The sequence below is a fragment of the Hemibagrus wyckioides genome, linkage group LG11 (genome assembly GCF_019097595.1).
Source record: "Hemibagrus wyckioides isolate EC202008001 linkage group LG11, SWU_Hwy_1.0, whole genome shotgun sequence".
NCBI lineage: Eukaryota > Metazoa > Chordata > Actinopteri > Siluriformes > Bagridae > Hemibagrus > Hemibagrus wyckioides.
The window spans coordinates 8,021,137-8,043,351 of NC_080720.1; the positions used below are offsets into that span (position 1 = coordinate 8,021,137).

General features: G+C 41.7%; 2 protein-coding genes across 2 annotated transcripts in view; both read right to left on the reverse strand.

Moving 5' to 3' along the window:
• The window catches only part of mast2 (microtubule associated serine/threonine kinase 2), a 124,920-nt gene extending 114,272 nt beyond the window's left edge, over positions 1 to 10,648 (reverse strand). Inside the window, exon 1 of the mRNA XM_058402407.1 lies at positions 9,625 to 10,648. Coding sequence (XP_058258390.1) covers positions 9,625 to 9,702 — 78 coding nt within the window. The 5' untranslated portion in view covers positions 9,703 to 10,648. The remainder of the gene's footprint in view (positions 1 to 9,624) is intronic.
• A 1,872-nt stretch (positions 10,649 to 12,520) lies between these two features.
• On the reverse strand, positions 12,521 to 16,754 carry tmem69 (transmembrane protein 69). Its single transcript, XM_058402057.1, has 3 exons — positions 16,625 to 16,754; positions 16,377 to 16,426; positions 12,521 to 13,544 (listed from the first exon to the last, which is right to left on the reverse strand). The coding sequence occupies exons 2-3, from the start codon at positions 16,419 to 16,421 to the stop codon at positions 12,837 to 12,839; spliced, it is 753 nt and encodes a 250-aa protein (XP_058258040.1). The 5' UTR covers positions 16,422 to 16,426; positions 16,625 to 16,754; the 3' UTR covers positions 12,521 to 12,836.
• Between the last annotated feature and the right edge of the window lie 5,461 nt (positions 16,755 to 22,215).

The window sequence follows — 22,215 nt, forward strand, 5'->3', positions numbered from 1 at the left end:
GTAGCTGATATGATCGGTCATATTGGGATATTGTGATTTAATCAAAAATGCAAGACGTTCTCGTGACATTCCACATCGAGTTTTATCGCAACACCACATACATGACATCCCTAAAACAGCACATGGCATCTTGTAAATCTGGCTTTATGCTGTTAGAAATTTTGCTGTCACAGGGAGAAAAGAAAAATCACACAAAACATGCAAAATGTTTGAGTTGAAATACACCGATCAGGCATATTATTGTGTTGGTCCCGCTTTTGCAGCCCTGACCCATCATGCACTGTGTATTCTGATACCTTTCTATCAGAACCAGCATTAACTTCTTCAGCAATTTGAGCAACAGTAGCTCATCTGTTGGATCGGATCACACGGTCCAGCCTTCTCTCCCCACGTGCATCAATGAGCCTTGGCCGCCCGTGACCCTGTCTCCGGTTCATCACTGTTCCTTCCTTGGACCACTTTTGATAGATACTGACCACTGCAGACCAGGAACACCCCACAAGAGCTGCAGTTTTGGAGATGCTCTGATCCAGTGGTCTAGTCATCACAATTTGGCCCTTTGTCAAACTCCCTCAAATCCTTACGCTTGTCCATTTTTCCTGCTTCTAACACATCAACTTTGAGGATAAAATGTTCACTTGCTGCCTAATATATCTCACCCACTAACAGGTGCCATGATGATGAGAACGGTGTTATTCACTTCACCTGTCAGTGATCATAACGTTATTACTGGCGGCCGATTTAGTGCGACTGTGACCTGTGAAGCTCTGGCGGCTTCTTAAAATTTTGAACTCTCATGATGTGATTGCTGCTCAAACGTTCACCAGAAAGCACTAATAAGAGGAATGACATGATTTGAAATACTTATTCATAATACATATTCACAGCTTTTATTCACAGCCTGTTATGGAATTCTACCAAGATTTTATTGGGATTATCTCATCCAGCATTACAAGTTATAAACACCAAAATCACACAATGTCAAACTGGCCGAACATAATGAACTTTAAACAAGAGAAAAATGCGCCTCCGTCCTGAGAATCATTGGTCATTTGAAACCACAGCGTGTGACGACATCAGAATGTTATTTCTAATTGTTCAGTTTTGATAAAGCTTTACCATGCTTCATTTGGTAAGTATAATGTCCTCTTACATTTTAACAGAGTACAGACGTCTTACTGGGCCACGGTATCACAATCACAGCCAACCAGTTTCCATTAAGCTGCATTCAAATCACCATGGATCAAGTGAGGCTAAGTTTCTAATCTACAAGCGTTTATCATAATAAAACAGCCTCAGAACCGCTGGTGCTTTTAATTATGGCAGGCTTCATTTGGGTTCCTGCTTCAAATCAGTCGGAGGATTGAAATGATGACAGAGCTGCAAATGATTAATAGTCCAACAAACATCGTGCTTAACGGTCGCTGACGGGTTCGTATTTTCCTGCATTTGCATGCGAAGATTTCAGAAAGACGCTCAACATCCGCTCATCTATGACAAAGTGTTTATAACAGTGACTTATAAGTGCTTCATAAGTGACTTCATGAATGCTAAATAAATAAAGTGTCTTAACAAAACGACCTAAACTAGTATAAGATTCAGTTAGTTAAACAACCTGTTATGAAACCTGTCTTAGATCATATGGAACATCTGCTATACAGGTCCCTGTGTATAGAAACAATGACGTATTAGAACAAGCGCGTTAATATTAACCTAGCGGTCACGTTATGGTCAGGGCTAATGTAAAAGCCACACATTTATATAAAAAAATAATGCACACCTTCTGACCAATCAGATTCAAGCATTCAGCCACACTGTGGTTTTTTAAAAAACACCATGGAGCAGCTTTATATTCCTGAGGCACATTAAAAAGGAATCGCTAACGCTAATAAAATGATTAAACCTCTTACAGAGTGCCGAGTGAAATGTGTGCATTAGACTGAATCAGTAGACACTCATGTAACTCCTGATTTAAACAGCGCTTTACACAAGGGCTCATACTACTGGATTATTCATTTAGTACGTACAGTTTCAGAAGAAAGAGCTTAAATTGTGTGAAGTGTTTCTTTCATCACTTTCTATTCCTCTTCTGTGGAGACAGCTGTACAGTGAACCCTGTGGGAGTGAGGGTAATGCAATATAGTCCATGAGAGCGGAAAAAGATTTTCGAGCTTTATGCAAACAAAGTGGCTTGCACATGCCGCAAAACCCCAAATCAGCCAATGATGGTGAAAAGAGTGATCAGTATCACTGTAAGGTGGAAGCGTTACTCTTTGTGTACATGACATTTATTTTCAACATGCATGCATTACATGAAGCAACTGATTTCTGAAGTCAAACTATGCGTGCACCAATGACGCAACAAATCTAAACAACTGGCTTGAAAGATCTGCATCGTCCGACAGCAATTTACGCCGTGTTAATTAAAGCTGTCTATATATATATATAAGTCATCGGGACAGAGTGCAAAGTGCTGCTAGTGATTTTAAGTGTACTGAAATGTTGGTCATTGTGTATCTAGTGGTAGTTAGAGGAGTTGCATATCATAATGGCCGAGTAATTATTGGCGCAGAATTAATAAATCAGACTACAAGAGTAAATACTCATTCCATTAAAGGAACAGTTCAGAAACCGTTCTGATCATCCTTGAGAATAATGCATTAATATTAAGAGTACACGCAATGAAAACGCACGCTATTAACTTGGCGTGTGTGAGTGAGCGAGTGTTTGAGCAGTGAGCTACGTGGATGAGTGTATAGACCTTGAGTGCGAGAGGAAAACAAAAGAAGGACAGGATGTTTTTCAGCTCTGTTATTCATACAGCCGATTGCCAAGTCTCCAAGACGGAAAAGTTAAAATGACAACTATTGAGACAGCAAATTTCTTTCACATGATTTTTCCACTCTTGACTAAAGATTAAAATAAGGGTGTGGGGGGTTTATTATGCAATCAGAGCACATTGTACTACAGAATTTACAGTTACTGTTTGCTACAAAACAGAAAACATTTGCTTCAGTTCATTTAGTCTCAGAAACACACACGTTGATGCATGTAGCATTCTTCACACACTTCACTGCTGACATGCCCCTGCTACGTTCAGATCCGTAGACCAGCTGTAGCAGAGGCAAGTCAGCCTCAGGCTGGCTGCGATACGAATGCTGGCATCCTGCAGCTGCAGAGGAAGGCTTGCAGTAACCCAGTTAATAAACGTGTGGCATTTACATACCTTTTCTAAAGATCATTTGAACACACAGTACTCTGAGTAATAATTGTGTTTTAACAGACAGATGTGAAGCAAACACCACCTATAACCTTTTTACAAAACGGTCATGCTGTTGATCGTGTAGAATTTATGATGTCACTCAAGGAAGAGTGAGTGAAACAAATGAATTTCAAGGTGTCTTGCTCCCACCACATGCACTGACCTTTATCTGAAAAACATACACAGATCAGGCATAACATTATGACCACCCGCCTAATATTGTTTTGGTTCCCCTTTTGCTGCCAAAACAGCCCTGACCCATCATCCACTGTGTATTCTGACACCTTTCTATCAGAACCAGCATTAAGTTCTTCAGCATTTTGATCAACAGTAGCTCGTCTGTTGGATCGGATCACACGGGCCAGCCTTCACTCCCCACGTGCATCAGTGACCCTTGGCCGCCCGTGACCCTGTCTCCGGTTCACCACTGTTCCTTCCTTGGACCACTTTTGATAGATACTGACCACTGCAGAGCGGGAACACCCCACAAGAGCTGCAGTTTTGGCGATGCTCTGATCCAGTCGTCTAGCCATCACAATTTGGCCCTTTGTCAAACTCGCTCAAATCCTTATGCTTGTCCATTTTTCCTGCTTCTAACACCAACTTTGAGGACAAAATGTTCACTTGCTGCCTAATATATCCCACCCACTAACAGGTGCCATGATGAGATAATCAGTGTTATTCACGGCACCTGGAACTGGTCATAATGTTATGCCTGATCGGTGTATGTCTTATAGCCATATGATCTACTCATGATCAAGTGTCAAGTCCTACAATAAAAACTTTTATTTTGTATTAAAGATGAGAAGGATGTGTAATTGGTGTTGAACCTTTGCTGTGATGAGCATGTGTACATTGTGAAGACTCTCCCATCTCTGTGATTTGTACACAGGTTGTTTATCCTGAACAATTACTGCATATGTCCTCAGGTGCCATTACTTATCTGACGGCCTGGAGTCTGAATAGTGCTTTTCAGACATGTTTAAAATTGTTTGTGCAGGAACATTTCAGAAAGTACACTGTGTGCGCGTGTGCGTGTGTTATGAGAGAAAATGAAAATGGTGAAATAGAAGCTGTGGACACTTGTGAAATCCATCTTGTACTGTTTTCTCCAGCCGTGAGTCACGCAGTGAGGAGTTCAGGTGGCTCCTCTGCCAAAACACTGCAGATATTCACATGTTCTCTTCTAATCTCAGTGAGACTCCAGGCTCTCACCATGTTTTCAGATGTAGACTTCAGTTCTCGTAAGCAAATTTCTTCTGATAAGAGCTGACAAAATGCCTTACTACATTATTAAACATGTCAGTCATTTCCAGCTTCGTACAGGGTTCATGCTTCATTCAGGAAAATGTTTTCTTTTGTTAATGTTCATGAAAACATTTTTTTGGTGCTATAAGCATGTTCCATCTGTCTTCCTGATAAAATGTTGAAAGGTTAAGCCCCTAAAAATAACAGGATAGTGATATCAAGCTCGAATGATAAAGGTCATGCCATGAAACTTTGACAAGAAACAGTATTTATCTGCGATTTAATAACACTTTACTGTGAGCAAGATCTGGAACAATTCGTGACTGTGAAATATTTCATGTTTTCAATTTCAAGGCTCTAATTCGCCAAAGGTTTTTACAACTTGTGCAGTTTAGTTCCAGGAGCCGTTCCAGTGACGGTTTTCTTCCTCAAATTCTCATTTTTCAACTTCTGTACAAAATTAGCATGAAATCAATGAAGTTTTCAATTGTCAGTAAAAAGAGTTTAGAAAAAGACCAGTTCTATTCATATCAGTTTCAGTCATCATCATATCGCCCAGCTAAGATTTTACCTTTGTCGTATTTGTAGCTAAAAAAAACGTTAGGTACACCGATCAGGCATAACATTATGAGCACTGACAGGTGAAGTGAATAAGACTGATGATCTCCTCATCATGGCACCTGTTAGTGGGTGGGATATATTAGGCAGCAAATGAACAATTTGTCCTCAAAGTTGATGTGTTAGAAGCAGGAAAAATGGACAAGTGTAAGGATTTGAGCGAGTTTGATAAGGGTCAAATTGTGATGGCTAGACGACTGGATCAGAGCATCTCCAAAACTGCAGCTCTTGTGGGGTGTTCCCGGTCTGCAGTGGTCAGTACCTATCAAAAGTGGCCTAAGGAAGGAACAATGGTGAACCGGCGACAGGGTCATGGGCGGCCAAGGCTCATTGATGCACGTGGGGAGTGAAGACTGACCCGTGTGATCCGATCCAACAGACGAGCTACTGTTGCTCAAACTGCTGAAGTAGTTAATGCTGGTTCTGATAGATAGGTGTCAGAATACACAGTGCATGATGGGTCAGGGCTGTTTTGATGCTCTGATCCAGTGGTCTAGCCATCACAATTTGGCCGTTCTCGCTCCAACACATCAACTTTGAGGACAAAATGTTCATTTTCTGCCTAATATATCCCACCCACTAACAGGTGCCATGATGAGGAGATCATCAGTCTTATTCACTTCACCTGTCACTGCTCATAATGTTATGGCTGATCGGTGTATATAGACTGCTGATCAACTTGTGTTGAGGTTATTAAAATCACGAATTAAATAAATAAACAAAACACTCAGGAGCTGGTTGAATCTATCACTTCGGGCCTGAACCCGTGCTCCTACCAGTGAAATATTTACTCCTGTAAATATTTTACTTGCCATCAAGGAAGTAATGATGTTAATGAATAATCTAATGCTCCCTAATGAACAGAAACGGTAGCATCAACGTTAGAGGCGTGCGAAGGCATGAGTAGGTTGGAAAATGTCTGGGTATAAACCAAGGTGGTTAATAATGAACTTCATGAAAACACTGAGAGCATGAAACAGACGTCTTTATTTTACTCTAAAGAAGATCATGGACTCAGCTATGTTTTTGTCCATTTGAACAGAAATTCTAAACAAACTGGATGTTAACCTGTTAGTATGCTGCTTGTAAACTTTCTATTTACAATATAAATATAAAAAAGCAGTCCGAATTGCATTAAAGAAAATTTTCAAGATTTTTGCTTTACAAATTGACAAGCAGAACAGCATTAGAATATTATCTTTAGGTAATTATCCAAAGCTGATTACATCTCAGTCTCAAACGGAGTCCAATCTCATACTGGTTTGTCAAATCACGCTGGGAATTAAATGATGAACCGATGGAAGCAGCACGTCACCCACCGGCACCTGCCTCAGCATCTTATAGCACAGATGTGACAAAATTTGCATGAACTATAATAAAACAAAACAAAGAAAATAAAGAAAAACATCAAAAATATATACATATATAAATATATTCTATAAAAAGAAACACAAATAGTAATCGTGCTTGATGCACTGTATTTTTATATCCACTATAAACCTGTCAGTTATAAACACCTTTCTGCTTTTATGCCTACCTGTGGGTGTTTATTATAATTAAATCCATTTATAGGGAATTTGTTTGAGCATGCGGACGGCTGGGAAAATTGCCTCTAAAGCCGATTTGCCACTTGCTTTATAAAAAAAATAATAAAAATAAATAGATGACAGTATCTCTCTATGGAAAATAGTTCTAAGTGTTTACCATGGTACAGGAAAGTGTAATTAGATCATAAAACGCATGACTTTATGAAATGGCAGGTCATGTATCAGTGGTTTACCGAGGAAGAAGGGAGTCTGTCGGCTAATTTGCATACTCATACAATTTACATTTGTTTTTTTACACTGTTTTTTTTCCCTCTTTTGACACAGCAAGCTCCAAAATGAAAAGCCGATCATTTTGGTTGGCTTTAAGCAGGTGCAGAAATTCATTATCATCTATTAAAAGACAGATCATGATTCTGATCGAAAAATCAGCTATCGATTTAGATCAGTTACGGCTGTTTTTCTTGCCCTAGGAATCAAAGCTCACTGCTCAAACAAGTTAAAATGTTCCGGTTTTATCTCTAGCTCGTCTCTGCACATGGCTACTGGATGTCAGCTGCCAGCATTGTACACACCTAACTGCTGTCACTCATCTGTTCCCACAGGATCACAAGAGCCACAGCAGACAAAAGGAAAATACGTTCATTACAGGTGTGTGTGCACACCCTTTACGTTTCACCTTGAGCTCCACAAAACCCACATAATTACCACAATGACAGTGCTTAAGTCCTGAATACAAACGCAACATTCATCATGGTGAGAAAAATGATCTCGGTCAAGAGGACAATCCAAGCTCACCAAGCATGCAGACATCTCCATATAATCAGCGGAAGTATAGCCTAAAAGCATTATACTATTCAGAACTAAACAGCAGAGAGAGCAGAGTGCCGCATGTTTGGGGGATAAGAACAAAAATATGAATGAAAAATAATGCAAATTCAATTTGTATTACAAGCCTATATAAAAACAGAGGATATCTCCATGCTGGATGTTCATACAATTAACACTACACAACAAGACCATCAGCAGAGCTACCAAAATCATGCTGGACTATACATGAAAGGAAGTGTGGCTGGAAGAAAATTTTGGATGATGGAAAAAGGAAAAGAATGGATGAGTGGTCAGATGGATGGATGGATGGATGGATGGATGGATGGATGGATAGATACATGGAAGGAAGAGTGGCTGGAAGAAATTTTTGGATAGATGGAAAGAAGAATGGATGGATGGATGGATGGATGGATGGATGGATGGAAAGAAGGAAGAAAGGAAGAAGAGAAAGGATGGAAGGAAGGATGGAAGGAAGGAGAGATGGAAGAGATGGATACATGAATCCAAAGAATGGAGGGGTGGGAGGGTAGCTGGATGGACGGATGGACAGATGGATGGATGGATGGATGGAAGGAAGGAAGGAAGGAAGGAAGGAAGGAAGGAAGGAAGGAAGGAAGGAAGGAAGGAAGGAAGGAAGCAAAAGATAGAAAGATAGATGAAGGGAAAGAGAAGTTTGAAAGATGGATGCATGTACGCTCTGTGAGGTAAGACACGTCTCTGACAGTACCTGAAAGAGAGCAATTATTCTCTCATGCTGCCCAAAACCAACAACTGTGTTATGTTTAGAAGTTTAAGGAAACAAACTCAAACTCAGTACAGCTGACTTTGTCCAGTTCTTTAACAGGCAACAATAACACACATTAGCACATCTATTAGCAAGTACGACATGGAACCTTAACCATACTGGTTTCATGTAATGTAGTACAGGGCAGCACAGAGGTACAGCTCCAGGGCTCGGAGTCGGATCCTGAGCTCAGGTTACTGCAGTTTTTGTGCTTGTTCTTCCTTTCGGTGGATTAGCGACTATAACTTTCTAAAACTGTGTGAATGAGTGTGTGCACAGGGTCATGCTACAGACTGGACTTCACCTGTATAATCACCTGTATTATAACGCAAACTAAAGAAGTGTGTCGAGAAACATTGATCACGTAGATCAAGTCCTGGACTCATTTCATTATAGTACATAATTCAGTCTAAAGTTAAATACAGTATGCATGTACACTGTATTACCAAGGGTTTTGGGACACCGCTCCAAATCATTGAATTCAGGTGTTGTTTTTCAGGGGTTTGGCTCCGCCCCCTAGTTCCAGTGAAAGGAACTCTTAATGCTTCAGCATACCAAGACATTTTGGACAATTTCATGCTCCCAACTTTGTGGGAACAGTTTGGGGATGACCCCTTCCTGTTCCAACATGACTGAACACCAGTGCACAAAGCCAGGTCCATAAAGACATGGATGAGTGAGTTTGGTGTGGAGGAACTTGACTGACCTGCACAGAGTCCTGACCTCAACCTGATAGAACACCTTTGGGATGAATTAGAGCGGAGACTCACTCCTCGGAACACACTCCTAACCCTCGTAGGAAAACCCTCCCCAGAAGAGTTGAAGCTGTTATAGCTGCAAAGAGTGGGCCGAAGTCCATATTACATTCAAGTGCATGTAAAGGCAGAGGCCCCTAGTTTTGTCCTGGCTCACAGTCTCAGCTCCAATTCATCCCAAAGGTGTCCTACAGGGTTGAGGTCAGGACTCTGTGCAGGTCAGTCAAGTTCCTCTACACCAAACTCTCTCATCCATGTCTTTATGGACCTTGCTTTGTGCACTGGTGTTCAGTCATGTTGGAACAGGAAGGGGTCATCCCCAAACTGTTCCCACAAAGCTGGGAGAATGAAATTGTCCAAAATGTCTTGGTATGCTGAAGCATTAAGAGTTCCTTTCAGTGGAACTAAGGGGCCGAGTCCAACCCCTGAATTCAATGATTTGGAGGGGTGTCCCAATACTTTTGGCAATTCAGTGACCTTAACTGCATGAGATGAAGCCTTCAGCACTAGCATGCTGTAATTGTACAATGCATACACATGAGATCACCAACATGTACACGTCAGATTTTTTATCTCACTCACCCCATCTTTTCCTTCACTGGACTGTTGTTGCCCATTGCTGCAGAGTTTCCTCTTATTTTTGTTCTCCGTCCTCTTCATTTTGGTGAAAACAGAGACGACAGCTGAGGAGCTGATCAAATCAGAGGATCATAGTCGCTGAATACCTTTAAGTAGTTTTCCCTGATGGCTCTTCACACCCGGATTCCATTAAATTAATGGAGGAAATAAAATCCCCAAGCTGATAAAGTGTGATAAAAGGTTTTGTGTGTGATTGTCTGGATGTCATACCCAGCAGCAGCAGCACTGTCCACTTCAAGTCCACAAACAAATCTCTGTGAATGTAAGCTCAGCTCGCGCTAACCTAGCTTAAAGGAAAGCCGGCTAGCGATATAAAAAAAGCTAACCAAGCTCGGAAAGTCTTCAGTGAAATGATAACGAGTCCATAGAAGAGGTTTCGGACACAAAAGTTAAAAAAAATAAATAATAATAGGCACTTTACGTAGGTAGCCGTTACTGTGGTTACAACTCAGCTAGCAAGCTAATAAAAGCGCTGAGGAAATTAGCTGAATTTAACGTTCCCGCTTCTCGAGAATGACGCTAGCCTTGGAGCTAATTCTTCACTAGTCTTCATTTAACTCCATCCGAGTGGAATGGGGGGGGATCTTGTCTAAAATTCCTCTTCCATGTCGCATGTCTTCGCTTTTCCGCGCGTCTTCTCCACCAGCAGCTGATGAAGCAGTTAGCTAGTTTAGCTAAAACCGGCTGCTTACTTCACCCAACTAAAGCAAAGCGCTCGCGCCTCACTCATGCCCAGTGCCGGTGAATCACAACAATGTTCCGGCTGCACTGTCCTCAGATCAGCGTAGCTTCTGTCTCACACACCGTCTCCCTGCCCTCATGGTGCGCACATCCGGAATAAACACACCGTAGGGATGACGGCAGGTTTAATCCCACTGGACCCCGAGTTCCTTTGCCCCTCAGTTACAGAAATTTTTCGCCGCTTCCTGAATCGCCCTGAACCGCTGATCTGAAATCAGCCAGCTGCAGCACTCGCACTCGCAGGTAAACTCTACACCACTGATCTGAGATCAGTCTGCCGGAGCACGAGCACGCGCAGACAAACTCTACAGCGCTGATCTGAGATCAGTCTGCCGGAGCACGAGCACGCGCTGTGACGCGCAGATAAACACTTCAGTGCTGATCCGGGAGCAGTTCAGCCTCACGCAGGCTGAGCACGTGGAAGTTGTGGCGCACACCAGTGTTTGGATGTGAATCTGCTGCCACCTACAGTGCATTTTTCTACAATGCCGTGTTTATATTCTGTTCATTTATTTGCATTTTTATTATTTCATTAATCTGTGACTTATTCGATTATACAGTGCCTTGTACAATTCAATAAACGAAATAAAACAAAATTATAAAATAAAATTAATCCAGATAATCATGCATAACACCAAATGTTACCAAATCTATCTATCTATCTATCTATCTATCTATCTATCTATCTATCTATCTATCTATCTATCTATCTATCTATCTATCTATCTATCGCCAAAGGTTTTGGGACACCCCTCCAAATTGAATTCAGGTGTTGTTTTTCAGGGGTTGGATTCGGCCCCTTAGTTCCAGTGAAAGGAACTCTTAATGCTTCAGCATACCAAGACATTTTGGACAATTTCATGCTCCCAACTTTGTGGGAACAGTTTGGGGATGACCCCTTCCTGTTCCAACATGACTGAACACCAGTGCACAAAGCAAGGTCCATAAAGACATGGATGAGAGAGTTTGGTGTAGAGGAACTTGACTGGCCTGCACAGAGTCCTGACCTCAACCTGATAGAACACCTTTGGGATGAATTAGAGTGGAGACTGTGAGCCAGGACAAAACTGGGACATCTGCCTTTACATGCACATGAACTTAATATGGAGTTGTTCCACCCTTTGCACCCATAACAGCTTTAACTCTTCTGGGAAGATTTGTGGGACACCCTTTTACTGAGACGTTTTACACGTTTCATGATACACTCAATAATTAAGGAATGGACGTTCTGACTGAACTGGAGTTACTATGTTGATGTGACTTCTTTTCCTGTAACAGCTCACTCAGAACATGCTTGATTCCTCTTACACCTTAGCAAATTGTCAATGATTGCAAAATTTTTTTTATGTATGAATAAAAATATACTTTTATCTGTTTATAGGTACAGTTGTAGATCATCCACAAAACAAGTTAGGCCCTGTTATCACTTATGTTATAACGGCTATAAATGGTCATCCTTCACCCGCCTCTCTTTTTGTTCTGTTTTTGCAGTTAATAAAGCAAAAAAAAACCCCACAGCCTGCCATTTTACCAAGAAACAGGAAACCTCAACCTCTTCTGTTTCCCGTGCTGAAATAAGGCATGTGTAAAAGTCGACATTACTCAAACGGCTAAGTAAACCTTATGGCTAAGTAAACCTTATGTTTATGTCTGGCTTTAAGACCAGTGGACGACAGGAATGTATCCACTGAATACTCTGCGAGATGTGACACGTGGAGCTGTGACATTTTAGAAAGCAGGCAATAAACAGAACATCATTAAAACAGAAGCAACCAGTGAAATGATTAACCAGACTTCAGTCATCAAAGTTAAAATCCATATATGGACTAAACAACAAACAGAAGTTGGATGAAAAAGTGAAAATTGAGTATATCAATAATTGTTCACATACTGTGGAAAATATTTATTGATTGAAAATATCCCAAAAGCTTTTTCCACTATGTGAAACTAAAAGTTCCACAATATATCTTCATTACAAACACAGGGGGGGGAAGAGTTAGTAAAATAACCTGTTAGTATCATTTGCAAATGATAGATGGTATCATAGATGGTAGTCTTTTTACTGCTTGTTTAGGTGTAGACAAATAAGACAGCAAAGTAAGCAGGATCATTTATTTGCCGTTTGTTGTAAATGTTATTGCATAAGAATGATCAACATTTGAAGCATTCAACTGAACTCACTTCTAAGGTGTGACAACGTCATTTAGTAATAATATCAGTAATTAAACCTTGCACATGTGTAAAACCTGTACCTCTTGGCTCCACAATTATTTTAATTCATGGAAACAATTGTGTTAATTGTGTAATTGTATAATGTGATTTTCTCTGAAGGGAAACTGGCTTGGTATGGCAGGTAAGGGCTCTAATATTTATTACATTATGAAGTTAAAGTAAGATTTACATATAAATAAGAATCATTCCTGGGTCAGATATTTCTTCTCTGGATAGAATCCTTTAAGAACTATAGTGGCCAGTAAAGAGAGGAAAGCTACTGTAGTGAGGATCATCCTCATTGCCTTGAACCAGCTGGGGTACGTGGGTAAAAGGGCCAGGTCGTAATGCAGCGATATTCCCAGGCCCATGATCACCATCATGCTTGACTGGACAATGTTGTGGCTGAACAGCAGAGCTACCCATGCTATTATAGAGGGAACGACGCTGTTGGCTAGGTTCAGCCAGTCGGGTTTCGCAGGGCTGCCCTCGGGTAAGGCGAAGCCCCAGCGAGCGCCGCCGAGAAAGGAAACGATGGAGGCGCCATACACAACTTGCGCATAAGCTAATTCGGGAATGTACGTCTCTGTGACAGCCATGAGTAACGGAGCAGATACAAATGGTAGGAGACCGGAAAACCCTAGATACAGCGCCGGTTTGGGGGCACTCTTTAGAACCTTCAGATCATAACGAAGCAAGTCAAGTTCGCGTGGAGGAGCTTCCTCCGGCTGCCGTTTCTTCAGTCTCTGTGACGAAGAGTGGATGGATTCGGCTCGGATGAGAGAACCTGCTGTGTATCTGGGAGGCAGAGGGCAACTCCGTCCTTTCGTGAAAAAGAGAGAGCAGCAGATCTGATGGCCGGAGAAGACAAACCTCTGGGATACGGGCTGAAGTCTGCTCCACTTCCCACACTGTTCATAAGAGACACACACATCAACAGAAAATCATCAGTTATTTATGAAATTCTGCAGACAAACAAAAAAAAAAAACTGCTAATGGATCCGTAAGGTTACATCTGAGAATGCAAAAGGTCATCTATGACACTACAGCTGTTACCATGAAGTGATTTATTCTTCTTATACCTCACTCATATAACAATTTTCCTGAGGGAACAATTTTTAATTTGATAAAGAACGTCACGTTGTCCTTTTTAAACTTAAAGCATCTCCAATTATACTCGAAAAATCAACCATTATTAATACTATTGCTCTGAGGACTTTTGTTTATTTTACAAAATCCATCTAATATAGAACACAGTACAGTTAAACCATTTCATATGCAAGGCTAAAAAAACAAAACAAAACCCTAATTCTACTCTATTTTTGTATTTTTTAATCCCTCTCACCACCATGGCCCAGGTTCGATTCCCAGGTAGGGAACTGACCCATCCACTGAGGGTTTAAGGCCAAGGCTCATTGATGCACGTGGGGAGTGAAGACTGACCCGTGTGATCCGATCCAACAGATGAGTTACTGTTGCTCAAGCTGCTGAAGTAGTTAATGCTGGTTCTGATAGAAAGGTGTACACAGTGCATGATGGGTCAGGGCTGTTTTGGTAGAAAAACTGAGGACCAACACAATATCAGGTGGGTGGTCATAATGTTATGCCTGGTCAGTGTATTTGGATAGCTTAAAAACGATATGCACAAAAGGCATCATCATTGATTAGATATATTTTACCAGAAGATAGTTTAAAAGTAATCTTAATTATTTTTAAGCATGGTTCAAAGACGGTTGAACTAGATGAACTTAATCTTTCTTTGTGCAATTTCTTTGTACATGCGAGTTTGAAATCACTCCGAAATATTTCTGGATCACAGCATATTTGATAAAGTAGCAGTTTTGTGTAAAAAGTTGAATTTTCTTAGTGATTTTAAAACCTTTGAACAGGAGTGTATTTAATGCAGTTACAACACTTGTTCCCTTGGCGGAGAGTGATGAGATTCCTGGCTCTGAGCTCACACCAAGAGGTGACTCCTTCAGCTCCCAAATTGCTCATAGACTTATTTTCATCCAAATCAGTTTGTGATAGTCGAGAAAGTGGAGCATGATCTGATCCAATATCTCCTAGAAATCTAACCCTAACCTAAGAGGCACAGAACAAACACACTTATCCAGCTAAGCTGAGTCTATCCCCTGAGGCCTGTGGCACAAAGCGTGTTGAATACTTTTGAGCTGACAAAACCAAACATATCCTACCCAGGTTAATAGGGTTCATGACGCTGATTATTAAGTTTCTCATACAACCCAGGTTTTAATCCTGAATCAATTATTACTCACATGCACATAAATGTCAGATGTTCGCAGCACACAGCCGGTAGTGTTTAACATGCAGGGAAAAAAGCAGATGTGCATACTTTTCAGCTGAAGAGCAAGAAACTATTATTATCATTGGTCCAAGTTGGGTTTGAGTCCACTTACCCAGAATAGAACCTGCTCAAGTGATCATGGCAATAAAACACACTAAAAAGCCAATTCACCTTGTTGAGAAAAAACAGCTTTCCCTCAAACTAACCTGTTACAACTTTACCTGGGTAGCCTCCGAACTCAGCTTTGTGAAACTGGCCTCTGGACATTTCTCTCGAGTTAGGTGGATTCAGAGCAGGTATGTCTCCACCCATGGACTTTTGGTTCTGCAAGGACTCCACTCCTTTACTATTGGCTTGCAATGATACAACCCACTGGAGTTTTGGTTTAGTAGCATCTTCACCCCATGCACGGTTGTTTCTTATTTATCTAGGTTTGCTAATATTGTTTTACTAAATCTTACTCACTGTCATGCACTGTGCATTCTGACACCTTTCTATCAGAAGCAGCATTAACATCTTCAGCAATTTGAACAGTAGCTTGTCCATGCATCAATCAGCCTCAGCCACCCATGACCCTGTCGCCGGTTCACCACTGTTCCTTCCTTGGTCCACTTTTGATAGATACTGACCACTGCAGACTAGGGAACACCCCCCAAGAGCTGCAGTTTTGGAGATGCTCTGATCCAGTTGTCTAACCATCACAACTTGGCCCTTGGTCAAACTCACTTAAATCCTTATGCTTGCCTATTTTTCCTGCTTCTAACACATCAACTTTGGGGACAAAATGTTCACTTGCTGCCCACTAATAGGTGCCATGATGAGGAGATCATCAGTGTTATTCACTTCACCTGTCACTGCTCATAAAATATGGCTGATTGAAGTATCTTCTAGCTAAGAAAAAAACACATCAGTTTGCATTACAAATCTATTTACTTCATCCCTGAATTAATTATTGCACCTACTGTGTGTTCATCAAGCCAATTAATTTCCATTCATCCCTTAACACACTGCATACAACTTCATTATGCAGCAGTCTCTTGATGCCCCATACACACACCTCACCATTATGTAAACAGCTCAGACGTTGAAAAGAGGTTTTCAAGGAGGTACATTAGGTTTATTTTGGTTACTGTACACCGTAAGTGAATTGATTGCATCTACAAAATAAACCGATATGCGAGTCGACTCTCAACATTCACATAAAACTGCCGATTCAAAGAACCGAATCAAAGACTCGACTCTTTGACTATAGAAGGATCATTTAATAAAACTCGCCTGTATGGACATGGCACTGTGGAAATTATTTTTTCCTCTTCCCAAAAAGGGAAGGGAAAAGATGTTTATTGAGATTTGTGAGATTTATAATCTGTAAAGTTTATCCTCTTAGAGGACTGCACTGTAAATAAATAAATCATATGTGTTAAAAGTTACTCACCCAGAAGCTGGCACCCAAGCGGCGTCCTATTAGAGCTAATGACATTTTGCCTGCAATGTAAATATTACAATATTGATGACCTTGTTATAGAAATAATTAATTTTATTTAATTAGTTAATTCGAGGTCGTAGTTGCTAAGACACACTACAGCTAGTTCCATGAGCATTAGCTAGTTAGCTTAGCTAGAGAGATTAGCTTTCTGTAGTGACGCTTGATCATGACATTAAAAAATATATATATTCACTTACTATCCTCTCATGGAGCTTCCAAAAATGCTCAAAATTATGAACTTCTTCAGGTGTCACATTATAATTTAGCAGCACACGCGGAGGTCAACAGCAACATCTAGCAACATGGCGAATATTTCTACATAATAAGAGTCCCGCTAAAATCATTAAAAACTCAGTGGGTATAAATTTTGAGGCCAAACATTAACTTATCTTTATTGAATGCATGGATGGAGGCAATAATAAAGCTACATAAACTGCATTTAATCCACTCATCAATCATCACATCCTAGTTTAACTTTATTCATATTGTATTATGCAAACGTTACAGTTAAAATGTAGGTCTGGATATTAATTTTGCAGCAAACCTTTTTCAAACACATTATTTTACCAAAGGTTTTGGGACGTCTGTCTTTACATGCACATGAATGTAATATGGAGTTAGCCAGCCCTTTGCAGCTATAACAGCTTCAAATCTTCGGGGAAGGTTTTCCACAAGGTTTAGTGAGTGTGTTTATGTCCATTTCTCCAGAAGCACATTTGTGAGGTCAGGCACTGATGTTGGACGAGAAGGTCTGACTCGCAGTCTCCGCTCTAATCAGGTTGAAGTCAGGACTCTGTGCAGGCCAGTCAAGTTCCTCCACACCAAACTCACTCATCCATGTCTTTATGGACCTTGCTTTGTGCACTGGTGTTCAGTCATGTTGGAACAGGAAGGGGTCATCCCCAAACTGTTCCCACAAAGTTGGGAGCATGAAATTGTCCAAAATGTCTTGGTATGCTGAAGCATTAAGAGTTCCTTTCACTGGAACTAAGGGGCCGAGTCCAACCCCTGAATTCAATGATTTGGATATTTTGGCAATATAGTCTGTTGTCAGTGGAAAAATACTAACAAAAGTAGATCTTTTGTTTTTGTACCTCACATTTAATATAGCAAAAAAAAAAAACAGACAAGCCTATCAAACATTATCCAGTGTGTGTTTTGCATTCAGATAAGGTGACAGCGCAGCACTCATCAACAGCATGAGAACACCTCAGGCCTACTTTGCATAGATTTATATGTCACCAACAATAGTTCACGGCATATCAAGGAATTCAAAGCATTCCTGATTACGAGATCAACAATGACACCTCCCTTAAAGCACACAACACTGAGACACCGATAGACATTGCAGCTCCTCACAGGGACCAGGTACATTAACTGTGATTGCAGCAAATGTGAGGGGAAGCCTGCAAAGCTGCTGGTCCTGACATTACCAGCTCAAGTCAAGTGTCAAGTCAAAAAGCTTTTATTGTCATTTCAACCACATATAGCTGACGCAGTACATAGTGAAATGAGACAGTGTTTCCCCTGGTGCTACATAAAACACAGAGCTACCTAAAACAACATAACAACATACAGAACAAAAACAACAACACACAGCTAAGGACAGACAGTAGCTGTCCTAGCTACAAAAACTGCAACCAGGTGCAAACCGTGCAAGACAAGACAGTGTAGAAACAGAAAATACAAAAAACAACACAAGACAGTACAGGATATAATCATGCAGGTTGGTAATTGCATGATTTCTGTACTGTAATAACGCCTGGCTGTCGCATATACATGAACACCACTGTCTTTGGTCCATGCACCTTGAGACTCGGGCTAAAACACACAAATAGCACCATTTTGGATCCGGAGTGGCCGCTGTGTGCTACTGCCACGCCGCCATCTTGGACCTGTGAACAGCTGTGTACTGTTCTGTTCCATGAACAGCTGTGTGCTGTTCTGTTCCTTGAACAGCTGTGTGCTGTTCTGTTCCGTGAACAGCTGTGTGCTGTGCTGTTCTGTGAACAGCTGTATTCTGTTCTGTGAACAGCTGTATGCTGTGTGCTGTTCTGCTTCGTGAACAGCTGTGTGCTGTGTGCTGTTCTGTGAACAGCTGTATGCTGTGTGCTGTTCTGTTCCTTGAACAGCTGTGTGCTGTTCTGTTCCGTGAACAGCTGTGTGCTGTTCTGTGAACAGCTGTATGCTGTGTGCTGTTCTGTTCCTTGAACAGCTGTGTGCTGTTCTGTTCCGTGAACAGCTGTGTGCTGTGCTGTTCTGTCAACAGCTGTATGCTGTTCTGTTCTGTGAACAGCTGTATGCTGTGTGCTGTTCTGTGAACAGCTGTATGCTGTGTGCTGTTCTGTTCCGTGAACAGCTGTGTGCTGTTCTGTTCAAATTCAAGTTCAAATTTTATTTGTCACCATGAACAGCTGTGTGCTGTTCTGTTCTGTTCCGTGAGCAGCTGTATGCTGTGTGCTGTTCTGTTCTGTGAACAGCTGTGTGTTTTCTGTTCTGTGAACAGCTGTGTGCTGTTCTGTTCCGTGAACAGCTGTATGCTGTGTGCTGTTCTGTTCTGTGAACAGCTGTATGCTGTGTGCTGTTCTGTTCCGTGAACAGCTGTGTGCTGTTCTGTTCAAATTCAAGTTCAAATTTTATTTGTCATCATGAACAGCTGTGTGCTGTTCTGTTCTGTTCCGTGAGCAGCTGTATGCTGTGTGCTGTTCTGTTCTGTGAACAGCTGCGTGCTGTTCTTGTGACGATGCAGGTTGTCAAATTGACCACCATCAATTGAAGAAGTGTCCAGTTATATGAAGAACCCTCAACAAACACCAGACCGTCTGCCCTTCCCTCTTGGCGAAAAAGGAAACTTAAGTCAGGATGATATTCATTGACCGTAGCACAACCACCACAAACTCCACTTACTTGGACAAACCTTTTCAACTAGAAAACTCTAGACTTCCATGTCACTCAGAGTGCCAGGATTAATCATCTCACTCCATAATCCTACACACTGCTAAACCACAACAGTGTAAGTAAAAACTCACAGCAAGCACATCATTAAGATTACTCTTCACCAGCAACAATGAGACCGAGAGGAAGTGAGACTGGAAATGAGACAACAATCTCTCTCTTCATGGTGAGCCAGAATAAAGAGGTGATTGTTAGGAACTTCAGAAAGACCTGAGTTATCACACATCCCAGTAACACAGTAAAAGTGCAACTTCCTCTTTCTGGGAGTGAACATCACCATCAACTGTCCCTCAACACTGTGAAAAACTGAAGAGGGCTGCTATACCACAGAGACTGTACCCTCTGATGACCCTCAACAGTAGTGGAGTACACACAGAACTATGAGGTGTAGAGAACTGAACTAAACACTGAGAGAAGCTTTTCATGATTTCTAACATTTCTGCATGGCAGTCAAACAAACAAGATTGGAAATATCAATTATAGTAATATTATTCAAAGAGCATGTTTTACACTTATGATGGAATGTATTTATGATGGTGTTTACATAACTCTTTCAGTTCAGTGATGATGATCTTCTTTCAGCTTTTCCCTTCAGGGGTCTCCACAGCGAATCATCTCTCTCCACCTATCCCTGTCTTCTGCACCCTCAACACTTGCTCCCACTAACTTCATATCTTCATTTACTACATCCATATACCTCCTCTTTGGCCTTCCTTTTTGCCTCCTGCCTGGCAGCTCCATGTCCAACATTCTCCTACCAATATACTCACTCTCCCTCCTCTGAACATGTCAAAACCATCTTAATCTGTCCTCCCTAACTTTGTCCCCCAAACGTCCAACATGAGCTGTCCCTCTGATGTACTCGTTCCTAATCCTGTCCAACCTTGTCACTCCCAAAGAGAATCTCAACATCTTCAGCTCTGCTACCTCCAGCTCTGACTCCTGTCTCTTCCTCAGTGACACTGTCTCTAAACCAGGCTGGTCTCACCACTGTCCTGTACACCTTCCCCTTGATTTTCGCTGATATTTTTCTATCACACAGAACTCCAGACACCTTTCTCCACCCATTCCAACCTACCTGCACTCTTCTTTACCTCTTTCACACACTCTCCATTACTCCTAAACTCCTGTACCTTCTTCACCTCTTCACCCTGTAATCTTACTGTTCCACTTCCCTCCCTTTCATTCACACACATGTACTGAGTCTTACTACGGCTGACTTTCATTCCTCTTCTCTCCAGCGCAAACCTCCACCTCTCCAGGTTTTCCTCCACCTGCTCCCTGCTCTCACTACAGATCACAATGTCATCTGCAAACATCGTTGTCTGAGGAGACTCCTGTCTGACCTCCTCTGACAACTGGTCCATCACCATAGCAAACAGGAAGGGGCTCAGAGCCGATCCCTGATGCAGTCCCACCTCCACTTTGAACTCCTCTGTCTGCCCTACAGCACACCTCACCACTGTCCTGCTCCTCTCATACATGTCCTGCACCACTCTGACATACTTCTCTGCTACTCCTGACTTCCTCATACAGTACCACAGCTCTTCTCTTGGCACCCTGTCATACGCTTTCTCCAAGTCTACAAAGACACAATGCAACTCTCTCTGACCATCCCTATACTTCTCCATCAACATTCTCAGAGCAAAAATTGCATTTGTTGTGCTTTTTCTTGGCATGAAGCCATACTGCTGCTCACAGATTTCCACTACCTTCCTTTACCTAGCTTCCACTACTCTTTCCCATAGCTTCATTGTATGGCTCATCAACTTTATCCCTCTATAGTTGCTGCAACTCAGCAGGTCACCCTTATTCTTAAAGATCGGCACTAATACACTTCTTCTGCATTCCTCAGGCATCTTCTCACTCTCTAAAACCCTGTTAAACAGACTAGTTAAAAATTCCACTGCTGCCTCTCCTAGACACTTCCAGACCTCCACTGGGATGTCATCAGGACCAGCTGCCTTTCCACTTTTCATCCTCTTCAAAGCCTTCCTGACTTCATCCTTTCTAATCTTATCTACTTTCTGTTCCACAGAGTTCACCCCTTCTACTCTTTTTTCCCCCTCATTTTCCTCATTCCTCACTCGTCATATGCCTTCTGCTTGACCTTAGACACCTCCCTCTTCACTCTGAGCTGTAACTCCTTGTATTCCTGTCTATTCTCTTCAGTCCATGTCCAACTTCTTCTTGGCTAACCTCTTCCTCTGAATACTATCCTGAACTTCCTTATTCAACTACCAAGTCTCCTTATCTTCTTTCCTCCTTCCAGGTGACACACTGAGCACCTTTCTTCCTGTCTCCCTGATCACTTCTGCTGTAGTTTCCCAGTCATCTGGCAGCACTACCTGCCCACCCAGAGCCTGCCTCAATTTCTGTCTAAATTCCTCACAACATTCCTCCTTTTTCAGCTTCCACCACTTGGTTTCCTTCTCTATCTCTATCTTTGACCTCTTCTTACAGACCATCAAAGTCATCCTACACACCACCATCCTATGCTGTCTGGCTACACTCTCTCCCATTACCACTTTACAGTCACTAATCTCTTTCAGATTGCTTCTTCTACATAGGATGTAGTCTACCTGTGTGCTCCTACCTCCACTCTTGTAAGTCACACTATGCTCCTCCCTCTTCTGAAAAGTGTTAACCACAACCATGTCCATCCTCTTAGCAAAGTCCACTATCACATGTCCTTCAAGGTTCCTTTCCTTAACTCCAAACCTGCCCATCACCTCCTCATCACCTGTGTTCCCCTCACCAACATGTCCATTAAAATCTGCTCCTATCACCACTCTCTCACCCGTGGGATTACTCTTTATCACCTCATCTAATT